The sequence below is a fragment of the Gopherus flavomarginatus genome, chromosome 6, assembly GCF_025201925.1.
Source record: "Gopherus flavomarginatus isolate rGopFla2 chromosome 6, rGopFla2.mat.asm, whole genome shotgun sequence".
Classification (NCBI taxonomy): domain Eukaryota; kingdom Metazoa; phylum Chordata; order Testudines; family Testudinidae; genus Gopherus; species Gopherus flavomarginatus.
Genome location: NC_066622.1, coordinates 82063333 through 82090021, shown reverse-complemented (window position 1 = coordinate 82090021; position 26689 = coordinate 82063333). Strand labels below are relative to the sequence as shown.

Here is a 26689-nt window from a genome sequence, read left to right as displayed (position 1 = left end):
AATCACTCATTTACAGTATTAAATATCAACTATTCCATTTTCCACAGTTAGAAACAATTACCTTGTGAATTCAACACTGTGAAGACAAAGAAAGTTGAGCTAGCCAGCCAGCTTTATTTAGCCATGTTTTTAAAATGTGGAGGACATCTGACATTTATGAATTTTAGCAAACCAAGTCCCCCTCTACCTAATAGTTTATAACTTCACTCACTGATCTCTCTTCAATATCCAATGACAAGTGACTTCACCCACTAGCCATATATCCCTTTCCCAGGGCACTAATATTACCACCCTTTTGCCTTCATCTTCTAGGCTTTTACCTAATGCTACAACTTTCTTATTGTTTCATAACAAGTATAACAAGAAATTTGTTGTTCTTATCACTTTAAACTTATTAAAATAAAGTTTTCATTCATGTGCTGAAATTAAAACTTAATGCATTTACTATTTAAAAACCTTTCCCATATATGTTATTCTCCTGTAAATATTTCAGAGTGAGACAGGAAAGAAAAAGAAAAACCCGAAGAATAGGTTGCTTTTGTTTTCAGAGAGGAGGAAAGGAATGGATTCTGCATGATCCTCTTTTAAGTCCAAGCTTTCTCCATTTATTTTCACTGTAACTATCCAGCTCCCTTGAAAGATGGAAACAGGAAATGCTTCTAATGTCAGCAGGATTGTGGGACTCAAGCAGCTTCTTTGATTAGATGGGAGAAGGAACTTCTTGTGACAGTGAATTGCAGAGGTTAACATTAAGCTAGAACAGTTTGTTGCTTTTTAAAAACACAGCAAACATCTTATTTGCGTCTTTAATTTCTGATACGCTCTGGAGAGGTACCTTCATGACTCCAACAGATAAATTTTGTTGCACAAGGAACTCTAGTTCACAGCCAATCAGTGTACATGAGTTTATTTTGTCAGTATGCAGTACATTTATCCAGTTTCTTTTCTATTCACATAATATTATCCACTCAATCGCAAACTATGGTTGTTCTTCATTTGGCAATATATAATTTGATTTTCAACCCTTGTTTTCTCACTCTTGTATAGCTGTGTGCTTTTTGAATACATATTCCATTTTTTTTGGATGAAGGTGTATAGATTCTATTTAAGGTCAGGTTTTCCCTCCCTTAACTTCTTCCGACCACCAACTAGAGACATACATCTGTGAGTGTAGATACCATCCATGGCAGTGACTTAAGAGATTAGTCCACAGTCCCAGGTGTTGATTTTTGCCAGATGTTTCATGCTATGGCTTCTGCTTCAAACTACAATTTTGTTACACTCATAAGGTATTGCTCCTGTTTAAAAAGGCATATCATCAGCCCTCCACCTGCAACAGAACTACTGATGTTCACAAAGAGCCTGCACTGCAGTGACAAGGTTCAGGGGTGTGTGTGAATATGAGCTAGGCAATTAATAGATAGGGAGATAGAGTCAGACTACCTTACTTTGGAAATTCCTAGCTTTAATCAGGCTACGGCACAACATTACTTAAAAAGACACACAGATATTTGGCTGCAAAACTTAAATTACCTTTGTAATTTTTTTTGTTAAGTATGTGGCTTTTATTCAAGTTTAGCTGGGTTTTCTCACATTAAAATTCTTCCAGGAATATTTTCTTTTTAAAAACTGGTTCATAATGTAAGTCCCACAAATAGCAAAACTATCATAAATCCTATTCCTTAACTGAACTGAAAAAGCAGCACATTTCCAGCATATTGTTTCCCTGGCAGATTTAAAACTGATTGTCTTTTTACTTGTTTGTTGCAATAAGTTTTCTTGTTTTATAGAAAAACATTTTTATGGACAAATCACGTTATGTCTAAAACACAAATGTATTTACATAAAAAAGAGTTTGCTGAAGTCATTCTATATTTGACTAAAGATTGGTGCTTTTCTAGTGCTATATGTCAACCCACTTTTTCAAAGCAGGTTGAGTCCGAAGAAACGTTAACTGTAGTACGTATAAATGGAGCCAGTAAGACTGTTGAGCACATGTGGTGAGAAAAACTGTTTCGACATTATTTGTATTGCTAGGTATAATACTTACTCTAAATAATAGTCTCATCATCCTCTACAACCGTTGCCAAATTAGGCGTTCCAGACTTGTTGGTCAGTTCTGCTGTCATCTTTCTTGGATACTGTTCAATAATTATCTTCTAAGGTAAAAGTTACATTTGATTCAAACAAACAAAAAGAGAAACAGACAGACTACATGTTTTATCTCTTTCCCAGTTAAGACAATGAGGTTTTGCCATCGACTGCAGTGGGAGCAGGATTAGCCCTATACAGAATATTTTTCTATATCTTTTAACAGTAAGGGTATGTCTCCATTACAAACCTAAGTCGACCTATATTACATTATATTATATTACAACACTTGCATCACCACAGTAATTACTGTGGTGGCTGTATGTCCACACTACTGTCCTTGGGTCGGTGGTGCACATCCTCACCTGAAGGAGGAGGGGGGAAGAGAGGAGCTTGGGTTTCTCACCTCAGCTCACAGATGAGAGTGGAGTCCGAAGCTGCCTCCTCCTCTCGCCCTGGTTCCCAGCTGGGAATGGGGTCTGCCAGGAGCAGGATTCAGCAGCCCAGCTCTCCCAGGGACCAGGGGGTAGCTGGGCTCCATCTGCTCAGCTTTCTTGTCAATGTCACAGGTGTGACATTGACAAGACATTTAATGTAAGGGACACTGTCTACATAGATGCTATGTCACTCTAACTACACCAGGGGTTCTCAGACTGGGGGTAGGGACCCCTCAGGAGGCCTCAAGGTTATTACATAGGGGGTGGCGAGCCGTCAGCCTCCACCCTAAACCCTGCTTAGCATCCAGCATTTATAATGGTGTTAAATATATACAAAAAGTGTTTTTAATTTATAACGGGGGGTTGCACTCAGAGGCTTGCTACGTGAAAGGGGTCACCAGTACAAAAGTTTGAGAACTACTGAATTACACCAACATAAGCCTTACACCTCTCATGGAGGTGGAGTTATTATGTTTGAGTAGTAGGGCATTGATGGGAGGAAGGCTGTAGTGTAGACACTGACATAATTAGATTGACAGAAGGCTGCCTAATCTGATCTGATGGGAGAGCTGTTCACATCAGAGCTATTGTCAGTGAAATTTATGTCGGTCAGGAGTGTGTTTTTTTCACACCCCTGAACGACAAAAGTTTTACCGACAAAAGTGCTATCGTAGACATAGCCTAAGTCTTTTTGATAAGCTAAACAGATCGCACCCTTTAAATCTCTCACTGTAAAGCATTTTCTCAAGCCCTCAAATCATTGTTGTGGCTTTTTTTTACACCCTCTTCAATTTTGCAACATTCTTTTTAAAATATGGGCACCAGAAATGTATGCAGTGTTGCCATATCTGGCACACAAATGCCTCATACAGAGGTAAAAATCACCTCCCTATTCCTTCTCAATACTCCCATTTATACTTCCAAGGATTACATTGGCCCATTTTGCCACAGCATTGCACTGGGAGCTCATGTTGAGTTGCTCATGGACTGTAACCTCTGAATCCTTTTCAGAGTCACTACTTCCCGGGATACAGTTCACCATTCTGTAGGTATAGCCTAAATCAGGGTTTCTCAAACTTCACTGCACTGCGACCCCCTTCTGACAACAAAAATCACTACACAATCCCAGGAAGAGGGACTGAAGCCCAAGCCCCGCCTTCCTGGAGTGGGGCCGAAGCCAAAGCTTGAGGGCTTTGGCCCTGGGCAGGGGAGCTGTAACCTGAGCCCTGCCACCAAAGCTGAAGTTGAAGCCTGATCCCTGCTGAACCAAGGATGAAGCACTCAGGCTTTGGCTTCAGCCCTGGGTGGTGGGGCTCTGACTTTGGTTTCAGCAAGTTGAACACCAGCCCTGGCAACCCCATTAAAACACGATGACTCACTTTGGGGTCTCGACCCACAGTCTGAGAATTGCTGCCCTAAATTATTTGGTCCTAGATGTATAACTTTGCAGCTGGCTGTATTAAAATGCATTTTGTTTGAATAGGCCCAGTTTACAAAGTGATGCAGATCACTCTGCATGAATGCGCTGTCTTCCTCATCATTACCACTTTGTCAATCTTTGAATCATCCATAAATTTTGTCAGCTGTGATTTTGACATGGTATTCAAAATGCTGGCAGTCTCTTTATACTAGAACTTCTAATGTGTCTACCACTGATGAAACAGGACCAATGTTATCAATGTTTAGAAAAGATTTCTCAGTGTAGACAAACTGCTTTTATGACTTGTGACACAGCGGATAGGGAACTGACAATATGAGTAAGCCTGGACATTGCAAGGACAAAGAATATAAATATGAGCTGTTGGATTATAATCTAAATTTCCCTCTTAGGCAGGTAACTGGGGACGCTGTGAGAATTCCTTATCTCTTGTCTGTAAAATAGGGATAAAAATTATTTACCTATCTATGCTAATTACAGGAGAATTGTGAGGCTTAATTTTTTTTAATATTAAAAAAATTAGATGAAAACTATTGCATTATTAGATTAATAATGCTGTGTGTTAAATAGTTTTTATTAAGATTCAATTTTCTTAAGCATGTAAAGATAATAAGATTTCAGTTTTAAAATGTAGTACACGATTAAATTCAGCCAGACCTGATAACGTGCTTCAGTTTTCTGCTTGATCAGGAGCTCTTCTGCTTTCAGTTTTTGTACCTTTTCCAGTTCTATCAGGGCCTTTGCACGATCTCGTATCAGCTGGTCCCTCTCTACCTTCCTCTAGCATTGCAGAAAAATTATGACGTTGACCAATGACAAAATATGGAAACTAAAATCAGCCATGTTGGGATTAAATGTCAAAAAATATTTTTTTAAAAAATGAAAAGAAATTCACCTCTTCTTCTTTATTTAAATTTTTCTTGTATTTGTAAAGCCAGTATGCCAGATAATTAATTGGGTCTGCTGGCTGATGCTCTGCCACCTCTGCAAGTCCCTCAGCTAAGCATTTTCCTATGCATTCCTTGAGGTACTCTGTATCCATTCTTATCTTCTACCAAGTGCTGCACCAATATATTAACTGAAATGTTTTAGACATTATTGAGTGAGAACATGTGCACTAACAAAAGGTTTCATATGGACATTGGTGGTCATACAAATCTGTTTACATTGCCTTGGTGATACATCTGAACCCTGACATGGGGAACGATTTCTGGTAGTAAGGGAATAATTCAGCCTTAATGGCCAATACATTCTTGAATGACACAGCTAAGAAACGTGGCAACTGAGTTGTTGGTTTTGTGAGATGAACATCACTATACTGATACCAGCAACTCATGTCACATAGCCTGTTGGAAAAACATCTGTTGGTAACCACTTTTGGTTACTACTATCTTGGTTCTCTAGAAGTTAAAGTCCCTGTATTGCACTTCTAATTAAATTCTGTATCGATCTTGGTAAAATATTACTCCTTAAGTATTGTTTTATTCCTACTGGATCTGCAGTATAGCCCTAACTAGCACAATCTGCACGGCACTGAACCACACGCAATAGTCTTAGTTTTCATTTTTCACAAACAAGAGTACAAAATGTTGGATTTATAAAGAAGCTTCCAGGCTAATCTAGACAGCATAAGTGGCTTTTACAGAAGAAATGTAAGCGATAAGAAACTGACAATGCAGTGACAGTGTAGGGCAATTATGAGAGTAAGTACTAAGGCTATGTCTACGCTATGGACCTTACAGCGGCACAGCTGTACCACTGCAGCTGCGCCGATATAAGGTCTCCTGTATAGCCGCTCTATGCCAGCGGAAGAAAGTTCTCCTGCTAGCATAATTAAACCACCCCCACCAAGCGGCGGTAGCCATGGCAGTGGCACTGTCCACACCAGCTCTTTTGTCAGTGAAACTTATGTTGGTCAGGGGGATGTTTTTTCACACCCTTGACAAACATAAGTTTTTCTGACAAAAGTGCTAGCATAGGCAAAGCTTAACAGTATGTCTATATTTAAATGCTACAACGGCACAACTCTATAATGTGTCAGTGTAGACACTACCTCAACCAATGAGGAGAGATTTTTCCATTTGTGTAGGTAATCCACATCCCTGAGAGGTTGTAGCTAGGTTGATGGAACAATTCTTCCATTGACCTAGTGCTGTCTACATCAGGGATTACCTAATATGTATAGCTACATTTCTCAGGGGGGTGGATTTTTCACACCGTTGAGAGACTTAGCTATAGTGATGTACATTCTTAGTGTAGACTGGGCCTCAGACTGAGTCTTTACTCCTGGGGGAATTCTGCACTACTGTGTGTGCGCATAATTACTAAGCTGTGCATACTTTTATTTTTTTATGCAGAAAAAAGCTTCTACTGAAATGTTCCTGAAGTTCCAACTTTCGCCCACCAGAGGGTGCTGTCGTGTAAGAACACTAGCAGCAGCTCCCAGCCAGCTGGGGAAGACAAACAGCCTGCGTTCTTTGCAGAGCCTGTCAGGCCACGTTATGAGACAGGGGGAAGCAGACAGCAGGGATTGCTGTGGGGTGGTGTCAGACAGGGGCTCATAAGGGCTAGCTGGGGAGGACAGACTGGGGCAGGGGTTGAATGGGAGTGGAGGCACAGGGCGGAGGGAGGTGCAGGGCCACATTGTGATGGGGGAAGGGGTGCAGAGCTACATAGAGACAAGGGTGTGGCTAGGTGGGGGACACAGAGACACTTGGGGACAGAGGAAGAGGGTGCAGAGCCACATGGGGATGAGGAGACTGAGTGGGGGCGGAGGGACACGTGGACAGGGAGTGTGGGAACACATGGGGACAGGGGCAGATGTGCTGGACTGAATGGGAGATGCTAGGGGTCAGCCAGAGTCTGGAGGGGGGAAGCTCCCTAACAATCCTACCTGCCCCTCAAAATCCTTCAAAAACAAACTTTCCCTACCCATACCCTCATTTCCCACCCATTCCCACAACCCTCCAAGTTCACACCCTGGCTCTTTCCCAGCAATTTACTCCCCCAGCTCCTCCATTACCCCTTAGTCCTCCAAGCCTTTGCTTCTGAGGGGTATGGTAAATATGGTTCTGAATTGTAGTTTAAACGAATTATTACTCAGTTCTATATTAACATGCCTAGTAAGGAATCTATTTGTCAAAAAACATTTCCTGAATCTTTTTTTGTCTGTATTGTCACAGACATACTTGGTGACAGATATTTTGAAATAAATGACCAATAATAATTAAAACTGGTGTGATTATACTGTTATTTTGACAAATAAAATATGCAGAATTTTAAAACACTGCACATCATTTTTATTTTTTGGCGCACAATTCCACCAGGAGTAAGTCTTGTACGCTGGCGTCTGTTTGAGGGGGCCCCCCTACTGCCCAGCTTGCTGAGGTTAGCGTGTCCTCTCAGGAACAGACCAGCGGTTCTTCACCTCCCTCATGGGTGAGTACCGCAATGAGCAGCCTCTGGTATTACAGAGATAAAGGAGCGGAGGTTTCTGTTGTGTAACGATCAGTCAAAGGGGCGGGACAGTCCTTTGTACGCAGGGTGACCGGCTCCCGAGCCGTGCTGCACGCTGGGGCCCCACATCACTCCCATCCTAGCCAGGCTGCCTGCCCGGAGCTGACCCCACCAGGTGCCCGCTGCGATGCCGCAGCCCACGATCGGGTCCCCCAGAGCCAGGCACCGCCGCGCCCCGGGTCCGGCCCACACGCCGGGATCCCACCGTGCCCGGCTCTCCAAGGCGAGCTGCCCTCAGGCCGGGCCGATGTTCGGCCAATGCCCAGCCCCGAGGGGGTTAACCCCGCCACCTTACTCACGTGACAGCCCCCGCACCAGCCCCACCACCAATCCTACCGCCCGGGTCACGCGGGCGGCTGCCTAGCGACAGGACGCTCCCACTCCGCGCGCTGCGGGGGTGTCTTCTGCGGCTGCGCGCTCCTCGGAGCGTCGGAGCAACGGCCCTTCCCTACACTGGACGCTCGTTGGCCCGCCGAGTCCCGTTTACTCATCACGCGCGCACGGTTCGGTGGCTCGCGCTGCGCTGCTGCTTGGCCAACGCGCCCGGTAGGGCTCCCAGCCCGCAGCTGTGGGTCGCGCCCCGCCCAGGGAAGTGGGGTGGGGGCATGAGCTCGGGCCTGGTCCCCAGTTCGGCTCCGCTCCAGTGAATCTGGTCTGTGCGCGGCGCCGGGGCGCGGGGGAACCTTTCAAATCGGTTTCCCCTCTTGCGGGGGAGCGGCCGGCAGGGGGCGCAATGGCCGGGGTCCCGTGCTCGTGGCTCTGCCCTGCCGGTGGGCCTCCCGTGCGTCTGCGGGACCTTCTCAGCGCGCGCCTGTTCCCAAACCGCCTCCAGTCCGTTTATAGCAACAATGCAGTAACCGCAGCCACTGGTCCTGTGTCTCCCCGCAGCCAGCAGGGTCATAGTGTTCATAACAAATCATCTAAACCAGTGGTTTCCAACCTTATTTCATTTGTGGACCCCTAAACATTTCAGATAGAGGTGTGGACCCCTTGAGAAATTTTAGGCATAATCTGTGGACACCCCTCCGCCTCCACAGATTGAACACCACGGATGTAGCCCAAGCTAGATGGTGCTACAACTGTTGAAAATCAAAATACAAATACACGCAACCATAATTTTGCTTGCATTTTCACTTTCCTGGAAAGAGTTGTTTTTCCTCTCCATTCACCAGTATTAAAAACTGACAGATGAACCTTTTTGTCCTCATTTTTTGTTTATACAGAGAGAACAATCCTAGCGCACCACAGATTGCACTGTGAACACTCCTGGCCTAAATAAAATGTTGACTAGGTCTTTTACATTGTTATGGTGCTTAAGTATTTGTAAGGGAGCTATTATTCTTGTATCTAAATTAGAAATATTCTTTACACTTGATATATTTTCTGCTTTCCAGTTTGACCCTGTACTTCAACTGTATGTAAAGGGCCAGTGCTTACTAAAAGGTTCAGAAAAAACTTATTTTGCAGATGATAGCAAAAAATGTATTTTAAGTTCTAAGTTTAACACTAAAAATGAAAGTGTATTCAAACTATTATTTTTTTCTGTGATCTTTTATTACTTCTAAAGCGTTGGGAATCATATACTAAACAGACTGTGATTTCAATACTGTACTGACAATAAGCAATATTCGGTCAGTGTTCACACACAAATCCCAAAACAAGGATGTTAGTATTATCATTGTTATAGTCATATCATTATTATATTGTATAACAGTATTGTAATAGTGCTAATATATTGGGTCCTGATCATACAAACACTTATACACATGCTTAAAACTTAGCTGACGTGAGGCTGTAGGAAAACAAAACCTGCATTTGGAGTCAATATATTTTTAATCTCATGAGTAGCAGAGACGAGACATATGCCCGTAAATGAAGTCCTTTATGCTATTTATACTTGTCTCATACCTAAGTATTCTTTTGTTGTAGAAATGGTTTAAACAAGAAAATCAAGCATCCCAAAAACAAAGTGTACAAACCATGCCAAGAATGTAAATATATTTGAAGAGTGGGTTGCAGAATCCTTTGAGGTGAGAGGAAACTAGAGAACTTTCAGGAGGTAACTGTGTTCAGATGTGCATTCTATGAAGGTGCATTGTGACAAAACACTGATACATGCCAGTGTGCCAGAAAGTAAGATTTGAACTTAACAGGAAGCATACCCAAGGGGAATCTGTGCAAGAGACCAGAAGGAAGGTAAATAGTCTGTGATGTTTCTGATCTCACTTGTGTCAAGAAACAAGTTCTCCTTCCTGCGTTTGTGTGACTTGCCTTTAGATAGGTCTGTTTTCTTCTTCTTAAATAGATCATATACAGAAATAATTTAAATTCTAAGTAGCTCCTAGGTTCCTTTGGAATCCACATTGAATTCAGTGAAGTGTCTATTTAGGGACAGAAAATAGCTAATTGGGACTATTTGAGAAGAGCTAATAGAATTTAGCACTATAAGGAAAGTTGTAGTGATCATATACTATTGTAACTGGAGATATGTGAATATTTCCTAAACTGTGTTAAGCAACTAATGTTTCAAGGAAATTACATTTTGAAACAAATGGAGTAGAATTGTGCTCTCTATTTTGGAAACATACAGGCAGGTGTAAAAGAGGTATGGTTCCTTGTACAGGCTATGCTGTATATATTGTAATAAATTCTCTCTGATGAGTTATATATATATCATTGTGCATCACCATCTGAAGTTCTATAAAACTAATTGACAGTGAGCCATGTTTAAGAGAGTTTGTTGTTTCCTTAAATGTAATCTAGTTAGAAAGATTGTTAAAACCTTTAAAACAACTGAAATGAAATGTCCTTCAAGAAGTTATAACACTGTAAAGAAATTGGTACAACATAGATTCTAGTACCCTTAATTCAACTGAATAATATTTTACTCAACAAGTAGTCCCATTTACCTCAATAGGACTTTTTTGTGGAGAAAGGTTATACTCAACGTAAGTAAGATATTGGAATCTGGCCTTACATAAACAGAATACAGTAAGAATAAACTTTAAAGCTTGTTTTTATTATTTCACTATCTGTATAACTATGGACGATGCTGGTGCTTCACTAGACTGGAGAACAAACTTATCCTGGGAAGTATATTATGTAAAATATTATTTTACAAACTGAATGAGCGGAGAATCAGAGATTTTGACTTCAATGGGAGCAAGAGCAAGCCTCATCTGATCTGCTCTTAATATGCTTCAAATATAGTTAGAAGACAGAGGGTCTAAGACTGAGGAAATTAAAAGCCAAGTTCATGAATAATCACTGTAAATCATAGTTGAGAAAAATGCTCTATGAATGATGGTTTTTCTCAAAATATCTAGCAGATTGGCACTCTTGGCAAAGCCAAAGTTGTCTAAAGTTGAGGTGAAGTACTTTCTTAGGCAGTGTAAGTTCATACCAACTTCCAGGGTCTGCCTAGGCTTGTTTGTAAATTAAAGATGTTATTTGTTTGTAGGAAGGATGGTCTTGTGGTTAGGCACAGGACTGGGATGTCTCTTGCTTTATTCAAATCATACTATACTGGCATATAATATAGATTATTTATTTCAGAAAGTGCATGTCCATTTCATTTTCTGATTAAAATACATCAGATGTGTGCATGCTCTTTGTCAGTAACGCAGCATTAATGAAGATTTTTATGGATATAACCTACAAATTTGTTTTGATTGTATTCATGACTTTTATTCACCTAGCCACAGAAGAACAAGCTTTTATTCACAAGAATTCTTTCTGGAAGCTAAATCTCTCAAATCCTAGCATGAACAAATCTATTTATGAGAGCATTTGTATTGGAACTACTCTCATAGTCATTTTGCAAAGCTGTTTTAATTACTCTCACATTAGTCTGACACAAATATTGACAGATAATTTGTGAACAAAAAAGGGAATTCCAGTTTATAAAGTTTAGGCCATCTGATCAGGGAGCGGACACAATAGCATGTGATTTACATGACTAGGTCATAAAGTATGTATAGCAAATATTAATTGCAGCCATCTCAAAAACTCTGTGATAAAATGTTCGTGCACAAAGTATTGAACACTTGTAAAAAATGAGTAAATTAGTATTTATTATTAGTAATACTGCAGTGCCTATAGACCCCCAACTCAGATTGGGACCCCTGCTGCTAGACATTGTTCACACGGTGAGAGAAAGTTTGTGCCTTGAAGAGCTTGCAGTCTAAATAGGCAAGATGGACAAAGGAGTAAGGGTACATCTTCACTACCTGCCGTATCGGCGGGTAGCAATCAATTGCTCGGGGATCGATATATCGCGTCTCATCTAGACACGATATATCGGTCCCTGAACGCGCTTGTATCGATTCCGTAACTCCACCAACCTGAACGGAGTTGCGGAATCGACAGGGGGAGCCGCGGACATCGATCCCGCGCCGTGAGGACGGTGAGTAATTCGATCGTAGATACTTCGACTTCAGCTACGTGAATAACATAGCTGAAGTTGCGTATCTAAGATCGATTTTCCCCCATAGTGTAGACCAGCCCTGAGATGGGAATCAACACAAATTACCTTTTCCAAAGTTATCCAGCAGGTCACGGCAGAACTGTGAATTCTGACTCTTAACCTAGTGCCTTGTGAACTAGATAACGCTGTCTTTAATACAATGCACAACCTCTTCACAGAGCATTCACAAAAAAAGGGCTGAATTCATTGGCTAAACTATTTGATACGGTCTAGTCAGTAATTTTTAAAATATATTTTAGTTTAAATGGGGAATCACTGTTTAGTGTCTGCTTCCTTTACATTTTTCAGGAGGTGTGAATGGAGTCTGAATACCTCAAGAGATGCCTAGGAATATGCTTGGCAAAGGGACTTGCAGAAGTGGTAGAGCATCGGCCCATAGACCCAATAGAGTACCTGGCATACTGGATTTACAAATACAGGAGAAATTTAGATGAAGAACAACAGGTGGATCTCTCTGCATTTAAAATGATTACTGTTACTCTTTCACAAACTTTAATGAGAATATAGCCAATATTAGTTAATCTTTTTTCTAATTTGTCAATATCTTGCAATGACAGAGGAAGCAGGAGAGGGCAGAACTTGAGCAAGAGCATGAGGAGGCACTGAAAGAACTAGAAATGTTAGAAAAAATGAAGGAAGAAGAACTCATGATCCAGCAGAAACTTGCAGAGGAGCAACGGGTATGGCAAAATATAGTAAATAATAAAAATAATTAAAATGTCTAGCAGATAATACTATGGCATTGACACCTCATAACTGAGGCTAAGTTTTACTCATGGGTATATTTAGTAAAAGTCATGGACAGATCAGAGGGAGTAAGCAAAAATTCATGTCCGTGACCTGTCCATGACTTGTACTATATACCCCTGACTAAATCTTGGGTGCGATGGGGGGATGGAAGGATGAGGGGGCAGCCCAGTAGTGCTGTGGGTGCTCAGTGGTGGGGGCCGCGTGGCCTGGGATCCTTGCTGGTGCTGGGTGGGGGAGGAGGTTTGGCGGAGTTGGCAGGCTCCCTACCTGGTTCCGCATGGCTCCGTAGCTGTCCCTCGGCTCAGGGGTGGCCAGGCAGCTCCACGCTCTGCCTGCTCCACAAGTGCTGGCTCCGCAGCACCCATTGGCTGGGAACTGTGGCCAATGGGAGTTGCGAGGGTGGTGCCTGTGGGTCAAGGCAACATATAGAGCCGCTTTCGCGTGCCTCCGACTATGAGCTAAGGGAGAGACATGTCACCACTTCCAGGGAGCACCCTGAGGTAAGAGCTGCCCAGAGCCCTCACCCCTCCCACATGCCAACCCCCAGCCCTGAGCCCCTTCCCACACCCAAACGCCTGCTGCTGCTGGGGGAGGCAGGTGGTGGCCAGAGACTGCTCCAGCAGCAGCTTGTGTGGCTGGCCCAGGGGCTGCCTGAGCTGTTCAGGCGGCCCCCGGGCCAGTTGCACCAGCCGCTGCAGAAGTCATAGAGGTCCCTGAAAGTCACACAATCCATGACTTCGGTGACCTCCACGACTGACTCACAGCCTAACTCATAACACTGGTACAAGCCTAGATATGTATCTTATGGTTGACATATTGCATATGTCTGTATAATAGTGTTACAGTAGCATAGCATAAAAGCACTATGATGTGACTTGCATAAAGTATCTGCGCCAAATAATAAGTGACATGACCATCCAGAACATGGAAGTGGCTAAGCAAGGAAACTGACTTTGCAGTATGATCTCCTTAAATAATACAGAACCCTGAGGCACAGAATACCCAATCTAAGGTTTCTCTAAGCCTCAGTAACTTACAATTGGCATAACAAGTGCTCGCGTTCACTATGCCTGTCAATTAGGGCGGTCAATTGCAGTTAACTCATGCGATTAACTCAAAAATATTAATTGCTATTAAAAAATTAATTGTGATTAATTGCAGTTTTAATTGTACTGTTAAACCATAATAGAATACCAATTGAAATTTATTAAATATTTTTGGGTATTTTTCTACATTTTCAAATATATTGATTTCAATTACAACAAAGAATACAAAGTGTACAGTGCTCACTTCATATTATTCTTGATTACAAATATCTGCACTGTAAAAATGATAAACAAATAGTATTTTTCAATTCACCTCATACAAGTACTGTAGTACAATATCTTTATCATGAAAGTGCAACTTACAAATGTAGATTTTTTTTTTACTACATAACTGCACTCAAACAAAGCTATGTAAAACATTAGAGTTTACAAGTCCTCTCAGACCTACTTCTTGTTCAGCCAACTGCTAAGACAGACAAGTTTGTTTACATTTACAGAAGATAATGCTGCCTGCTTCTTATTTACGTCACCTGAAAGTGAGAACAAGTGTTTGCATGGCACTTTTGTAGCTGGAGTTGCAAGTTATTTACATGCCAGATATGCTAACCATTTGTATACCTCTAATTGCTTTGGCTACCATTCAAGAAAATATACTTCCATGCTGATGACACTTGTTAAAAAAATAGTGGGTTTATTAACTTTGTGATTGAATTCCTTGGGGGAGAATTGTATGTCTGCTGGTCTGTGTTTTACCTGCAGTCTGCCATATATTTCATGTTATATCAGTCTCAAATGATGACCCAGCAAATGTTCGTTTTAAGAATACTTACACTGCAGATTTGACAGAACACAAATAAGATACCAATATGAGATTTCTAAAGATAGCTACAGAACTTGACCCAACATTTTAGAATCTGAAGTGCCATCCAAAATCTGAGAGGGACAAGGTGTGGAAGATGCTTTCAGAAGTTTTAAAAGAGCAGCACTCCGATGCAGAAACTACAGAACCCAAACCACCAAAAAAGAAAATCAACCTTCTGCTGGTAGCATCTGACTCAAATGATGAAAATGAACATGCATTGGTCCTCACTGCTTTGGATCATTATTGAGCAGAAGCGGTCATCAACATGGATGCATGTCCTTTGGAATGGTGGTCAAAGCATGAAGAGACATATGAATCTTCCCACATCTGGCCTGTAAATATCTTGCAATGCTGGCTACAACAGTGCCATATGAACCCTTGTTCTCACTTTCAGGTGACATTGTAAACAAGAAGCGGGCAGTATTTTCTCCTGCAGATGTAAACAGACTTGTTTGTCTGAGCAATTGGCTGAACAGGAAGTAAGACTGAGTGGACTTTCTAGGCTTTAAAGTTTTACATTGCTTTATTTTTGAGTGCAGTCATTTTTTTATGTAATTCTACGTTTGTAAGTTCAACTTTCATGATAAAGAGATTGCACTACAGTATTTATATTAGGTGAATTGAAAAATACTATTTCTTTTGTTTTTTATAGTGCAAATATTTGAAATAAAAATAAATATAAAATGAGCACTGTACACTTTGTATTATGTATTTTAATTGAAATCAATATACTTGAAAATGTAGAAAACTTCCAAAAATATTTTAATAAATGTATTTTATGATTGTTTAAAAGCACGATTAATCACAATTATTTTTTTAATTGCTTGACAGCCTTACTCTCCATGCACGTGGTACGTGTACTCAGTAGATGTTGACTGCTCCCTATATTGTGGCAGACAATCAACAGATGTGTAATTTACACACACACACAACTTTAAAAGTGGTTGCCATTCTCTGATCATGGAGCACAGCCACTGTGGTTCCCTGATCTGTGATGTAGCCTCCTATCCTATGTGGAGTTTAGAGGTGAGAATTTTTTGTTTTGTTTTGTTGCAAATATTTGTTTGAATTGGATGTTGAATTTTGATTTGATCATGTGGGCATTTTTGTCATGTTTGCTTTCAACAAATGTTATGTAAGCATTTGAGCATTTCTGTTATGAGTGTTCATGCAAAGTGAATGTTTCAATATTTTTAGAATACATGTTTAGGATGTATATTTGAGTATAAATTGCATAATTCATACTGTGTTAGTTAGTTACATACAAGCGCAGCTTCAAGCAAACCTAGGGAACCACTGCACAATTATTTGACTGGGCCCCACTTGCATGTCTGCCTTAATGTGTAACCTTCTTCATGTTACTTTGCCCAACTGCTCTGCTTTAACATCTGCATGTGGGAAGGGAAGGTAATAGTGAATGTATCCAGAAATTGTGTGTTTGTGGAAAGAGTCGGGATTAGTGGATGGAGGTTTCCTGTTAAATAAAAGAAGGGAAAATCTGTGGTGTGGGATACCATGGTCTAAGGAGATGTTCTGATTCTTCATATGTCTCAATTTATCATCACAGTAGAGCTATTTCAGCATAAAACCATTCTATAGAACTGAAACATGAAAAGTAAAGACTACACTCACATTTCTAGCTGGCCTTAGTAGAGCAGACCTCTGCCCCCAATGACCAAAAGACACCTGTTTGAATGAGCAGTGTCTGAAATGGCCCCGTTTGTATATCACATGGTACTGTTGCCATTCCCAGATTGGGATTGCTTACATAATTAACCATAACAGTGTAATCTAAGCATATGACAATCAAATATACAATTTTAAACTCATGCTGCTCTCATTAGTTTAGTTGTGTAAGTTATAGCATGAATTGCATATTGTATGTTTTTATACTTTTTAATTTACAATTTAAAACCGAATTATTTGCTGAATGATTTCAAATAATTAATACAGATGAATATATGATGTTATATCTGCATGTGGCTCACAAAGAAAGTAAAGGCTAAATTAATCAAATAAGTTATTTATTATGAATTTTCCCCTCAGCTTTGTCACAGAAAAGTCACATTTTTCAAGGGACTGGTTGTGAGTGGGTCACAGTTTTGAGCGACTACCTCTGGGAACATGCATGTGCTCTACATGACTGCATACGGCCAAAGAGAATCTGAATGCCACTTTTGGACTTAGTGGTCATGTTTATTAATATATTTTCACAAAATCTTACAGCAAATAAAACAAGATTTTTGCTGTCAGCATTTGGTTCTCCAGCATAAGTGTTAATGAATAAAAAACATTATGTATACTTAAATTATGTAGTTTCTGACATATGATGGTAGCAAAGACCTTAGGCCCAGATTTTTAAAGGTATGTAGACACTCATGCGTTCAACATTGCAACAGCTAACTGATTTAGGGGCCTAAATCTCATTTTCAAGACAGATTAGACATTTAGGAACCTAAACCACTTAAGACTGTCAATGAGATTTTGGCTCCTATGTGCTTAAATCCCTTTTGAAATGAGATTTAGCCACCTAAGTTAGTTAGACATCGCAACGCTAAATGCAGTAGTACCTAAAACACCTTTAAAAATCTGGGTCTTAAATTCTTGTGAGTTCTAGTTGTCTTCAAATGGACATTGGATTTGACCTTTAATGAGAGTGTGTGAGGGATGTATGCAAGGGTAAGGTCTTCAATTGTCTATTCCGTTTTCCCTTTGACAATTAAAAGACCTTGCTCTCCATTCTGGTCCACAACTGATAAGATTGTTGAGTCACCTGATATTTCAACAAATCTAAACTTCTTATTATTTCAGTTATTGTATGTTTATATTTTCAAGCATAAAATACATTGTAAATGGTGAAGAAAAAGTATGCAGTGTTGTTGTGCCATGTCAGTTCCAGGATATTAGAGAGATGAGGTGGGTGAGATAATATCTTTCATTGAACCGACTTATACTGGTGAGAGAGACAAGCTTTCAAGCTTACATAGAGCTCATCTTCAGGTCTAGGAAACTTAACCAGAATGTCACAGCTAAATACAAGATGGATAAGCCCCTTCATTTTCAGTTTAAACCAGTTTTTACTGAAAAAATCTCTGGTATTTTCAAAAAGTAGTATTTCTTTTTTTTCTGTATAATTCAAACATATAAAAATAGCATGTTTTATTAGGAAAATACAGTACACTGCATGAGATATATGTATTATGATAATATATTAGTTTGTGTGTATATTCAAAGCTGCCTGTTGAAGTAAGGCTATATATTAGTCTAGAAGATGCACACAATAAACAAACAGGCTTACATGCAAGCTCTGAAGTGCATGCACATCTGAACGTCCTGATGAATCACACACCCACCATGTACCCATTTCAAGCTGTTAGATAACGGTTTAAAGATTTGACACACTAAAATGGGATGAAAACGAAAATCAGAATATGATTCAGAACATAAGGAAGTGTTCAAAAGTTTTAAAATAAACAAAATAGGAGAAAAGGATGAAGTTGAATGTATGTGCTGCAAATGGTGTGGCATCATAGTTGACACTCAGGCCAACTGGATTAAAGAACATTTGGAGAGCAAATGACACGTAAGACTAAAACAAGAAGGTGAAAATAGAAACAAGCAAACATTGGAATCAGCATTTGTCCGAGCATGGCAGAAAGAGCAAGATCAAAACGATGTAATAAGAGAATTTGTACATGCCCTCTGCTTTTCAGGGCCACTGCTAAGCCTTGCTGAGGTCCTTTGGAGGACTTTGTATGAAATTTCTGTCCAGCAGAAAAATCTTTGCCAAATTCAATCAATATGACCAAGAAATATCTGGAGGAGAATGATGATGCTCTGACCAACAAAATTAAAGGGAGGTTGACTGGAAATATAGTTAGTTCTTTGATTTTTAACGAATTGCCTGATGTTCTCAACCGCTAATCCTCGTGATTTTGTTTTCATTTTTCATTTTGTTTTGGAGAAGCCTGCACTCATTTTGGCAGATCTGTAGTTTGTAAAGTCAGCAGTCAAACAGTTGCAGCTGGTGTCAGTAAAACTTTAAACGAATATGCACTTATCTGGAAGGATTTGAGCTACAGTGAATTCTGAGTCAGCTTCTTACTACGTGAAGTTAACATAAGATGTAAAGCTGAATGAAAAACCTAAATTGCTCTGTTTGTCTTGCCCAGCTCACTACTGCACATTGCTGTCTCTCATGCAACAGGGGTTCCTAAAATGGCTGATTTAAAAAATTCCATAATAGATGCCAGTGCAGTTTTCAAGCATTCAGATAAAAAAAATCTTCTATGATGTTTGCGAAGAGATCGCACTTGAATGCAGCATTTCGGTTCCAGTTGTACTGACAAGATGATTTAGTCTGTATTTGGCTGCACAGAGAGTTCAGAAGGAAATAGGTGTGTTAATGCAACTTTTAGATCACAAAGAGTTCAACAGCGGAAAAGCCAAAAAGCTGAAATCTCAAGCAGCTATGTAAGAAATTAGGCAAAGCCTTTGTACAAAACTCAAATTCCTGATTGAAACACTTCAGTCACTACATGAAGCACAGAAGAAATTGAAATCCACTTCTTTAACAGCTGTCTAATACAGAGGTGTCTGGCATTCTGGTTAACAATATCTCTGCAGAACTTTCTCAAAAAAGCACATCTGGGGAGATTCCAGAAAAAAAACATTTTTTTTCATGTCTGTTTTGCCCGTCACTGTACAGGAGGACCACCTTGTAAAAGCTTTCAAAAGTTTTTACGAAGAGCTGTCAAAGAAGTGGGAAGCTCGCAATACGTCCCCTGATGCTCGCAATATGTCCCCTGCAGCTTTTCAGAGAGAATCTTATCATTCTGGAAAGTTATTGTGCTGTTTGACCCTCATCGTAAAAGTGTGGCCTCAGCTGATAAATGTAAAGAGTATGCTTGTATAATCTCCCTTTTTGTGGCTTCTAATGAAGAAAATACAAAACTGGAAAGTGTCTATATGGCAGTGCCTTCCACAGACAACCACTCCATCACTCCTCTTGAATTCTGGAAAATCCACCACACTGACTGTCCAACTTTGAGCTGTGCTGTCTCTTGCATCCTCAGTGTCTCTCCTGGCTCAGCTGTTGTGGAGAGAGTATTTTTGAAATTCAGCTACATCCAAGACTGTAGGAAAAGACTGCTTAAAAAAATTGCTGCAAGCTTACGCTACTCAGGAGTTTTGGAAATTACACTGAAGGGTGTTTATAAATATTTTAAAATATTGGGTCCAATTATTAAATGTAAATATTTATAGTCTAATAGTTCTAAGTCTATAACAGTAAACTGCTTATTCAAATGAAAAGCTTTATTTGGGGATTAGCGATATATTGTTTTCTTGAACTCAGAGCTGGCGTTGTATTTTGAGTTCTGTTTTAGTTCTGCAGCAAACCACATTGAATTCTGTTCACAAAAGCATTAATCTGTTGAATGCTTTTCCCTCCTGTCCTTCCGTCCACCAAAATAAATCCCAATATTTACCCAGAAAAATTAGTAAAAGTTTTTGCACCAATTTTCAGCGGTTTATGTTGTTATAGTAATAAACACCGATACATGCCCAGGAAAAAATAAATAAAATAAAAACTGGAAACAATGAGCCATAAAGATGGGACAGATTGTTTAGCATAAGTAGTTAACACATACTTCAAGGGACCATTTAAGGTGAAGTGGTCCATTAACACCCCTCTAGATGTGGGGAGAAAACAAACATGGGGGGTTGCTAGTGGGTGATCATTGTAATAAGCCATAAATCTAGTGTCTCTATTCAGTCCATGATTTTTAGAGTCTAGTTATGAATTTAAGCTCCCTTGACATATGTTAACTACTTATGCTAAACAATCTGTTCCATCTTGTATTTACACCTCTATCCCGATATAACGCGGTCCTCGGGAGCCAAAAACCCTACTGCATTATAGGTGAAACCCCGTTATATCAGGGTAGCGGTAGCAGGGCTCCAGCAGTGATTTAAAGAGCCCAAGGCTCCGGCCACGGGGAGCTGTAGGCCCTTTAAATCGCCACCTGAGCCCCATTGCTGGAGCCCCAGGGTGGCGGTGGAAGGGCTCCGATGGTCATTTAAAGGGCCAGGGCTCCCCGCAGCAGCTGGAGCCCTGGGCCCTTTAAATCGCCGGCTGAGCCTCACTGCTGCAGCCCCGGGGTAGCAGTGGCAGGGCTCCAGTGGTGATTTAAAGAGCCCCGGGCTCCGGCCGCTGCGGGGAGCCCAGGCCCTTTAAATCACCGGCCAAGCACTGATGCTGCAGCTCTGATGCTGCAGTGATTTATAGGGCCCAGTGCCGATGATTTAAAGGGTCCGGGGCTCCCCACAGCAGCCTCCCGAGTCCTGCCACCGGAGCCCCAGGGTTACCACAATATATGCGAACCCATGTTATATCAGGTCACGTTATGTTGGGATAGAGGTGTAGTTGTAACACTGTGAGTAGTTCGCAGACCTGAAGAAGAGGTGTGTAAGCTCAAAAGCTTATCTCTTTCACCAACAGAAGTTGGTCCAATAAAAGATATTACATCATCCATCTTGTCTCTTGAAAAAAAGTACATATATAAAATCTCTGCTTTGCAAACTTTAACACCAACATAGGTCAGCCTACTGTAGTTTGCTTTTTTCCCCTCAATTTGTCCATGTTATATTGCTTCCATAAAATGGCTGCAGGCTCAACTGGAACGAGAACATGAGGAGGCTCAACTGGAACTCGAAAGGGTAGAGAAAGAGAAAGCAGCAGAGTTGTCCTTGCAGCAAAAAGCTGAAAAGGTCTGACAAAGTTCCATTAATAATAATAATTAGATAATGTCACAGATCACCAACCAGCCTTTCCAAGATCCATGCTTAGATATCAAACATCCTCTCTGGTCAGCGCAGGAATTGTGTATGTATGCTTTTAGCCTATGGACATTTGACAAAAATGTCAAAATCTGTGAAAGAACATTTCTGGAATGCATGTTTAGCCCTGCAGCTTCATTTCAAATTTCCCGAGTTACACACTGGGCTGTACTGTCAGTCTCTTCAACATATTTTTCATAACCAAGTATAAATGGTTTCAGAGTGCAGCTTCGTATACATTTGTTTGCTTAGTGGTGCTGCAGTCTTCCTTAGTTGTGAGTATGACAGTGTTTTTGTTTAAATGGGAACACAAGTGAATAACTTCCCCACTCATCCTATTTGTAAATGCAAACACATTTAGGGTTTGTCTGCACTAACAGTTTTGTTGATTTAGCTATGGTGTAGCTAACGCAGTAAACCTTCCTGCTGTGGATGCACTTATACTAGTATAGAAGTGTTTATACCAATATAGCTTATTCTGGCTTGTGAGGCAAAATAAATTATACTGTCATAAGGGATCTTTCTGCTGGTATATCTTTGTCTACATACCGCTTTAAAAAAAAAACCAACACCCCAACTGACATGACTATATTGGTAAAACTTTTAAGTATAGACCAGCCTCCAGTATATGGGGTTCATCACAATCTAAAGGAGAATATTTTTCTCAAATCATTTTGTTAAAATATTGACAATGTATCACTCTAAATATCACACTTTATAAAAGTGAGATAGAGAAAAGGTACTACATGAAAACCTAAAGTTGTTCAAACTCCTCTAATAACAACTAATATTAGCCCTAATGATAATACATAGACCTTCTTCTCACTTAATTTATTTATGCCAGGGCTTTGTTACCATAAATCTCTAATCTATGGCATCTGTTTATTTTCATTAGTTTAGTGCATACTAAGGTTCTTTAACATATCTTCAGAGTTCTTAAATACATTTATGACAAAATTAACAGAATTACTAATAACTCACAGTAAGCTTTGTAATTCAATTGTAGGAACCGGGGGATAAATCAAGGACATTAGCGGAGCTTACAGATAAATATGGAGCCCCTAATTTGACCCGAGTTGAGGAGATAGATGAGAGTGGGCAATCTGACGTAAGTATGAAAAAAAAAAAGGCTAAGTAATCCCTGTATAGAGATTTTTCTGTCCCCACCGATGCCTATACAGTTAAGTCTGTGTCAGCACTTCCATTATGGCCAAAAAAAGAGTATTTGGGCCATATTCTTCAGAAGAGAGCTTTGGAATGCTCTCTCTGGTTGTTGTCTGCCAGTGGCCCCCACAGGCCATTCCCACAGCCAAGGATGAGTTGATTAGAGGAACTCTCGTGCCCTGCCTCATTTTCTCCCAGCTATGCCCATTTCAGCAGTTGAGGAAAACGGTGATGGAGCCAATGTGGTAAAGGAAATCCTTAAATTTCAAACTTTGTGCATTCAGCGCATTTTCCAAATGAAAGTTTCAATATTCCCAGGGGAGCAGCTACCTCCCTTTGCCTCTGTGATCATATGGCTATGATAAGTGCTAATTTAATCAACTGGTGGTGAATCTTGAAAGTAATTAGAGGCTCTTTCTTTTCCCGGTGCGCTAAAGCACACAGTCCTCACAATACTCCTTGAATCTGTCACTATAGGGAAGTGAGGGAACGTGAATCAGATTTTGACTTGTGCAAGGCATTGCGGCGTGTATAACGATACTTCTTGGGCCAGCTACTAGAAATGAAATCTATCCAGTTACATATATCTTGATGGTCAAAAGAATGTGTTAGATCCCACTTTTCAATTCAACATTTTTGAAATACATTGTTTTCAAGTAACAGAATATATTTTGTTTGAAATGATTGTGTAACTCAAGATACTGGTAAAGACTAGTTCCAGTATGCTGTTGCCAGAATTTTTTTTCTTTGAAATTCATTAAGTTGTCTTGCCCATATTATTTTATTGTCAATAATGTAATTTCAGCTTTGATTTTACATTGCATGAGGAATTTTTGTTAACATGTTTTGGATGTGATAGCCTGTTATTTTACATATGTTTTACAGTGGCTCTTATTTTTAATGTATCTAAGAATACATTTGAAGTCAAGTTTTCACAATTAAGCTCATGTAATCATATGCATGCAATTGCAGGCATATTTGGTGTGTAGTTATTACTGCATTTTCACATGCAAATTGGATAATGAAATATACAATTAAGTAGTAATTATGTGTGTAGCCATTCACCTATGTAATTACTCAGTTTTAGGCATATAAATTAGGTTCACAGTTGTATAAGCATTAGTCTGGTGATGACACATTCTTTTTGCATTCTGGAAAGATATTGTCAGTGAGTTTTACATAAAAATGGTGGGACCAGATCAATATTTGTACAGTATTGTATACACTTGCACCTTTTTGTGCCCTTTGTTAGCTTGGGAATCAGGATATTTGTCTCTATACAGTCTTACTTGTTGATGGTAGAGGGGAATAAAAACTAAAGTGTTATTTCACTGAATAGGAGAATGCATAGTCATGCTGAAGGTTATCTAAACACTGTTTCTGTTTGCTTTGCTTTGTAGCATTTTTTACCAGTTTCTGTTAATACTGATAATTCTTTTTCCTTTTTTTTTGGTCTTAGGCTGCACTGAATCTCACGGCTGAATCAGAGGAAGAAATCCCAACTGATATGAAAGTCGATTCCTGAAGTTTAGTGACTTACTGTAATTGTGTATTTAATGTATGGAATGAATTTATCAATGACACCTGGGGTTTGAGAGTTAGATAACAAAATGTTTTAAGGCAGCTAATTTAAGGCAACTATCGTAAAAATAAAAATCATTCAAATTTTGGGAAAAACTGATTTGACTTCCTACTGATTACTAATTCATTTAGTGTTCTATGCATCAGGTTGTAAATACTGTACCTAGATTCAATGGAACCAGGAGAAACAATGTATTCTGAAAGGATACAGTGAATTCCATGTAGTTAACTTTCAGACAAATATCGCAAAACCTAATATCCTGACTGGCCTTCATGAATATTAAATATTAAAGCTCTAGAAGTAACCTTAGGGATTCATCCTGACGTTATCGTCCAAAAATTCTCCTCTTTTCATTTATTAGATTGGTTACTGCTTCCATCCAGAACTACTTGCATTTCATTAGTGGAAGAAATGATTCCTGTATGTACACTGTTTATAATAAAGGTCTTGATCTGAGTTCTCTAGGATCAATGGGGTTACTCATATATTGAAAATTTTACAGATACTTAAGTGCTTTGCTGTATGTAGGCTGCAGTGCTCCATACCTTGTAGGATAGAGTCCAAAATGCTTTCAAATGAAAGGTGCTATGTAGAATATTAAATTACAGTTGTTATCTGATGAATTCTCGTTAGTAATGGGCAAACCTCAAAAGGTTTTGAAGTTCACTTCAAATAGGCATCAGATAAACATCATATCTGAAGGTTTCAGAGTAGCAGCCGTGTTAGTCTGTATTCCCAAAAAGAACAGGAGTACTTGTGGCACCTTAGAGACTAACAAACTTATTTGAGCATAAGCTTTCGTGGGCTACAGCCCACTTCTTCAGATGGTGAACTTAGCCTGATTTCCTGACCAAAGAGATTTCCAAAATTTTCTGGTTTTCTCCTGGCCAAAAATTCCACAATTATGGTATTTTTTTCTATATTTCATTACTTATATTCCCAGTTGAACCAAGCAAGTGCTGATGTGTCCATTTAAAAAACAAACTATAAGATCTTTACAAAATTCAAATTTGTTTTGAGTTTGAGCTGGATATTTGATTGTTCAAGTTTTATCCAAATGGCTTCTTCTGTTCTTAATCAGATTACTTTTAACAAGGAAATGATGGTGCGTTGTTGCTGATTGTCAAGTGTTAACTTGCGTGCTCTAAATAGACACTGACTTGTCTGGAAAGGATACCAGAATGAACTGAGAAACTGGATGCCTCTTGGTTATAAAATAAAAAGGTTTCTTTCCACCTCAGTGTCTTGTATCAGTACAGATTAGTTGAGCAATCAACATTCAGTTAAGATCAACAATATATAATAAAATATTACTCCATTACAAATTCAGTATATGGTTTCTTTAATTGATATTTTTGTGTTTTGGGATGAAAGAGAGATTTTGGGATAGCTTAGCAGTTTGATAATTAATCTGTGCTAAAGCTTGTTCTAGGATTTCTTCTGCCCTTTATAAGATAGAAAATATGTAGACCCTACTGGCAAAGGTCAATCATGCAATAAATATTTTCCTGGCCAGTTTGACTTGCTCTGTTCATATGCTAAAGCTGGCACTGAGCAGAAACCTGCCAAAATGTCGTGTTTTAACACTATCGATTCATAATGAAATTCTCCAAGAAAATCTTTGCTCCTTGTGCACTCTCTGCTATTGATTCCTCACTTCAGTGCATTAGTGTCTTTGTTTCCATCTCTTAAAGTCAACAGAAAGATTCCCAATGGCTTTGAATCATGCTTTAATTTCATGCTGGAAAGTGGCATGGAGCTGATAGGTTAAATGCATCTTTGCAAAGTGCCAAAAATGCTGCATTGTAGCAACAAGTAAAAAATATGTAAAATAGCCTTGGATTTCTGTTGGCAAATAAATATGGAAAACCCAGAGCTATACTATTGCCCATGCATGTTGATAGTTTTATGCTGTTTATTGGCATCTACCTGTTTTAGAGATAACTTTGCTTTAAAAACACAACAGTAGAGCAACAATAGTCTGGGATGCATTCCTACAAATTTTGATTCATGCAGCTATTCTTAATTATGTAAATAGTCTCATTAAGTAAATGGGACTATTTGTGTGAATAAGTGTTTAGAGGTTTGGGTTCCAGTGTTGCAGTGCATACATTTATTCTGAACTGATGCATATTTGTCTAATTTTAATGGCAGCCATGTCTTCATATCCTATCCCTTAGTCAGCTTTGAAAATCTCAGCCTTGATATGTAATTAGGAAATACAACTAAAACACAAGACCATGGCCCTTAACATGCTAGTTAATAATTTCAGCTGTTAATTCCCTATCACACCAATAGAAACACAGTACTTACTTGTTATTTCATTCAGTCCCATTCCAATCACTTGGTTTGAAATAAACTGTTGATCTTGTTACACATGCATCCACCAGGGTGGATATTATATCTTGGCATCACATGGCAGTATTTGTAATGTCCGTAACAATCTTGTTACAGTTTTTTTGTTTTGTTTTATAATT

At 39.6% G+C, this 26689-nt stretch overlaps 2 protein-coding genes across 8 annotated transcripts; one reads left to right on the top strand and one right to left on the bottom strand.

Annotated features, from left to right (window-relative positions):
- Nucleotides 1–849: 849 nt before the first annotated feature.
- On the bottom strand, nucleotides 850–7867 carry LOC127053821 (DPY30 domain-containing protein 1-like). Of its 2 annotated transcripts, XM_050959146.1 has the most exons (5): nucleotides 7782–7857; nucleotides 4862–5044; nucleotides 4624–4746; nucleotides 2051–2159; nucleotides 850–1298 (listed from the first exon to the last, which is right to left on the bottom strand). In XM_050959146.1, the coding sequence occupies exons 2-4, from the start codon at nucleotides 5006–5008 to the stop codon at nucleotides 2052–2054; spliced, it is 378 nt and encodes a 125-aa protein (XP_050815103.1). In that variant the 5' UTR covers nucleotides 5009–5044; nucleotides 7782–7857; the 3' UTR covers nucleotides 850–1298; nucleotide 2051. The 2 variants fall into 2 exon arrangements, 1 of the variants encoding a protein (XP_050815103.1); XR_007775126.1 differs by lacking the exon at nucleotides 4862–5044 and having other exon boundaries at nucleotides 7782–7867.
- Nucleotides 7316–24668, top strand: LOC127053820 (DPY30 domain-containing protein 1-like). 6 transcript variants are annotated; one of them, XM_050959142.1, is made up of 7 exons: nucleotides 7510–7597; nucleotides 9412–9512; nucleotides 12257–12412; nucleotides 12526–12648; nucleotides 21299–21397; nucleotides 22473–22574; nucleotides 24090–24668. In XM_050959142.1, the coding sequence occupies exons 3-7, from the start codon at nucleotides 12266–12268 to the stop codon at nucleotides 24153–24155; spliced, it is 537 nt and encodes a 178-aa protein (XP_050815099.1). In that variant the 5' UTR covers nucleotides 7510–7597; nucleotides 9412–9512; nucleotides 12257–12265; the 3' UTR covers nucleotides 24156–24668. The 6 variants fall into 6 exon arrangements, with proteins under 6 accessions (XP_050815101.1, XP_050815099.1, XP_050815102.1 ...); XM_050959141.1 differs by lacking the exon at nucleotides 7510–7597 and adding an exon at nucleotides 7884–8028 and having other exon boundaries at nucleotides 9412–9541; XM_050959140.1 differs by lacking the exon at nucleotides 7510–7597 and adding an exon at nucleotides 7885–8028.
- The last annotated feature ends 2021 nt before the right edge of the window (nucleotides 24669–26689 follow it).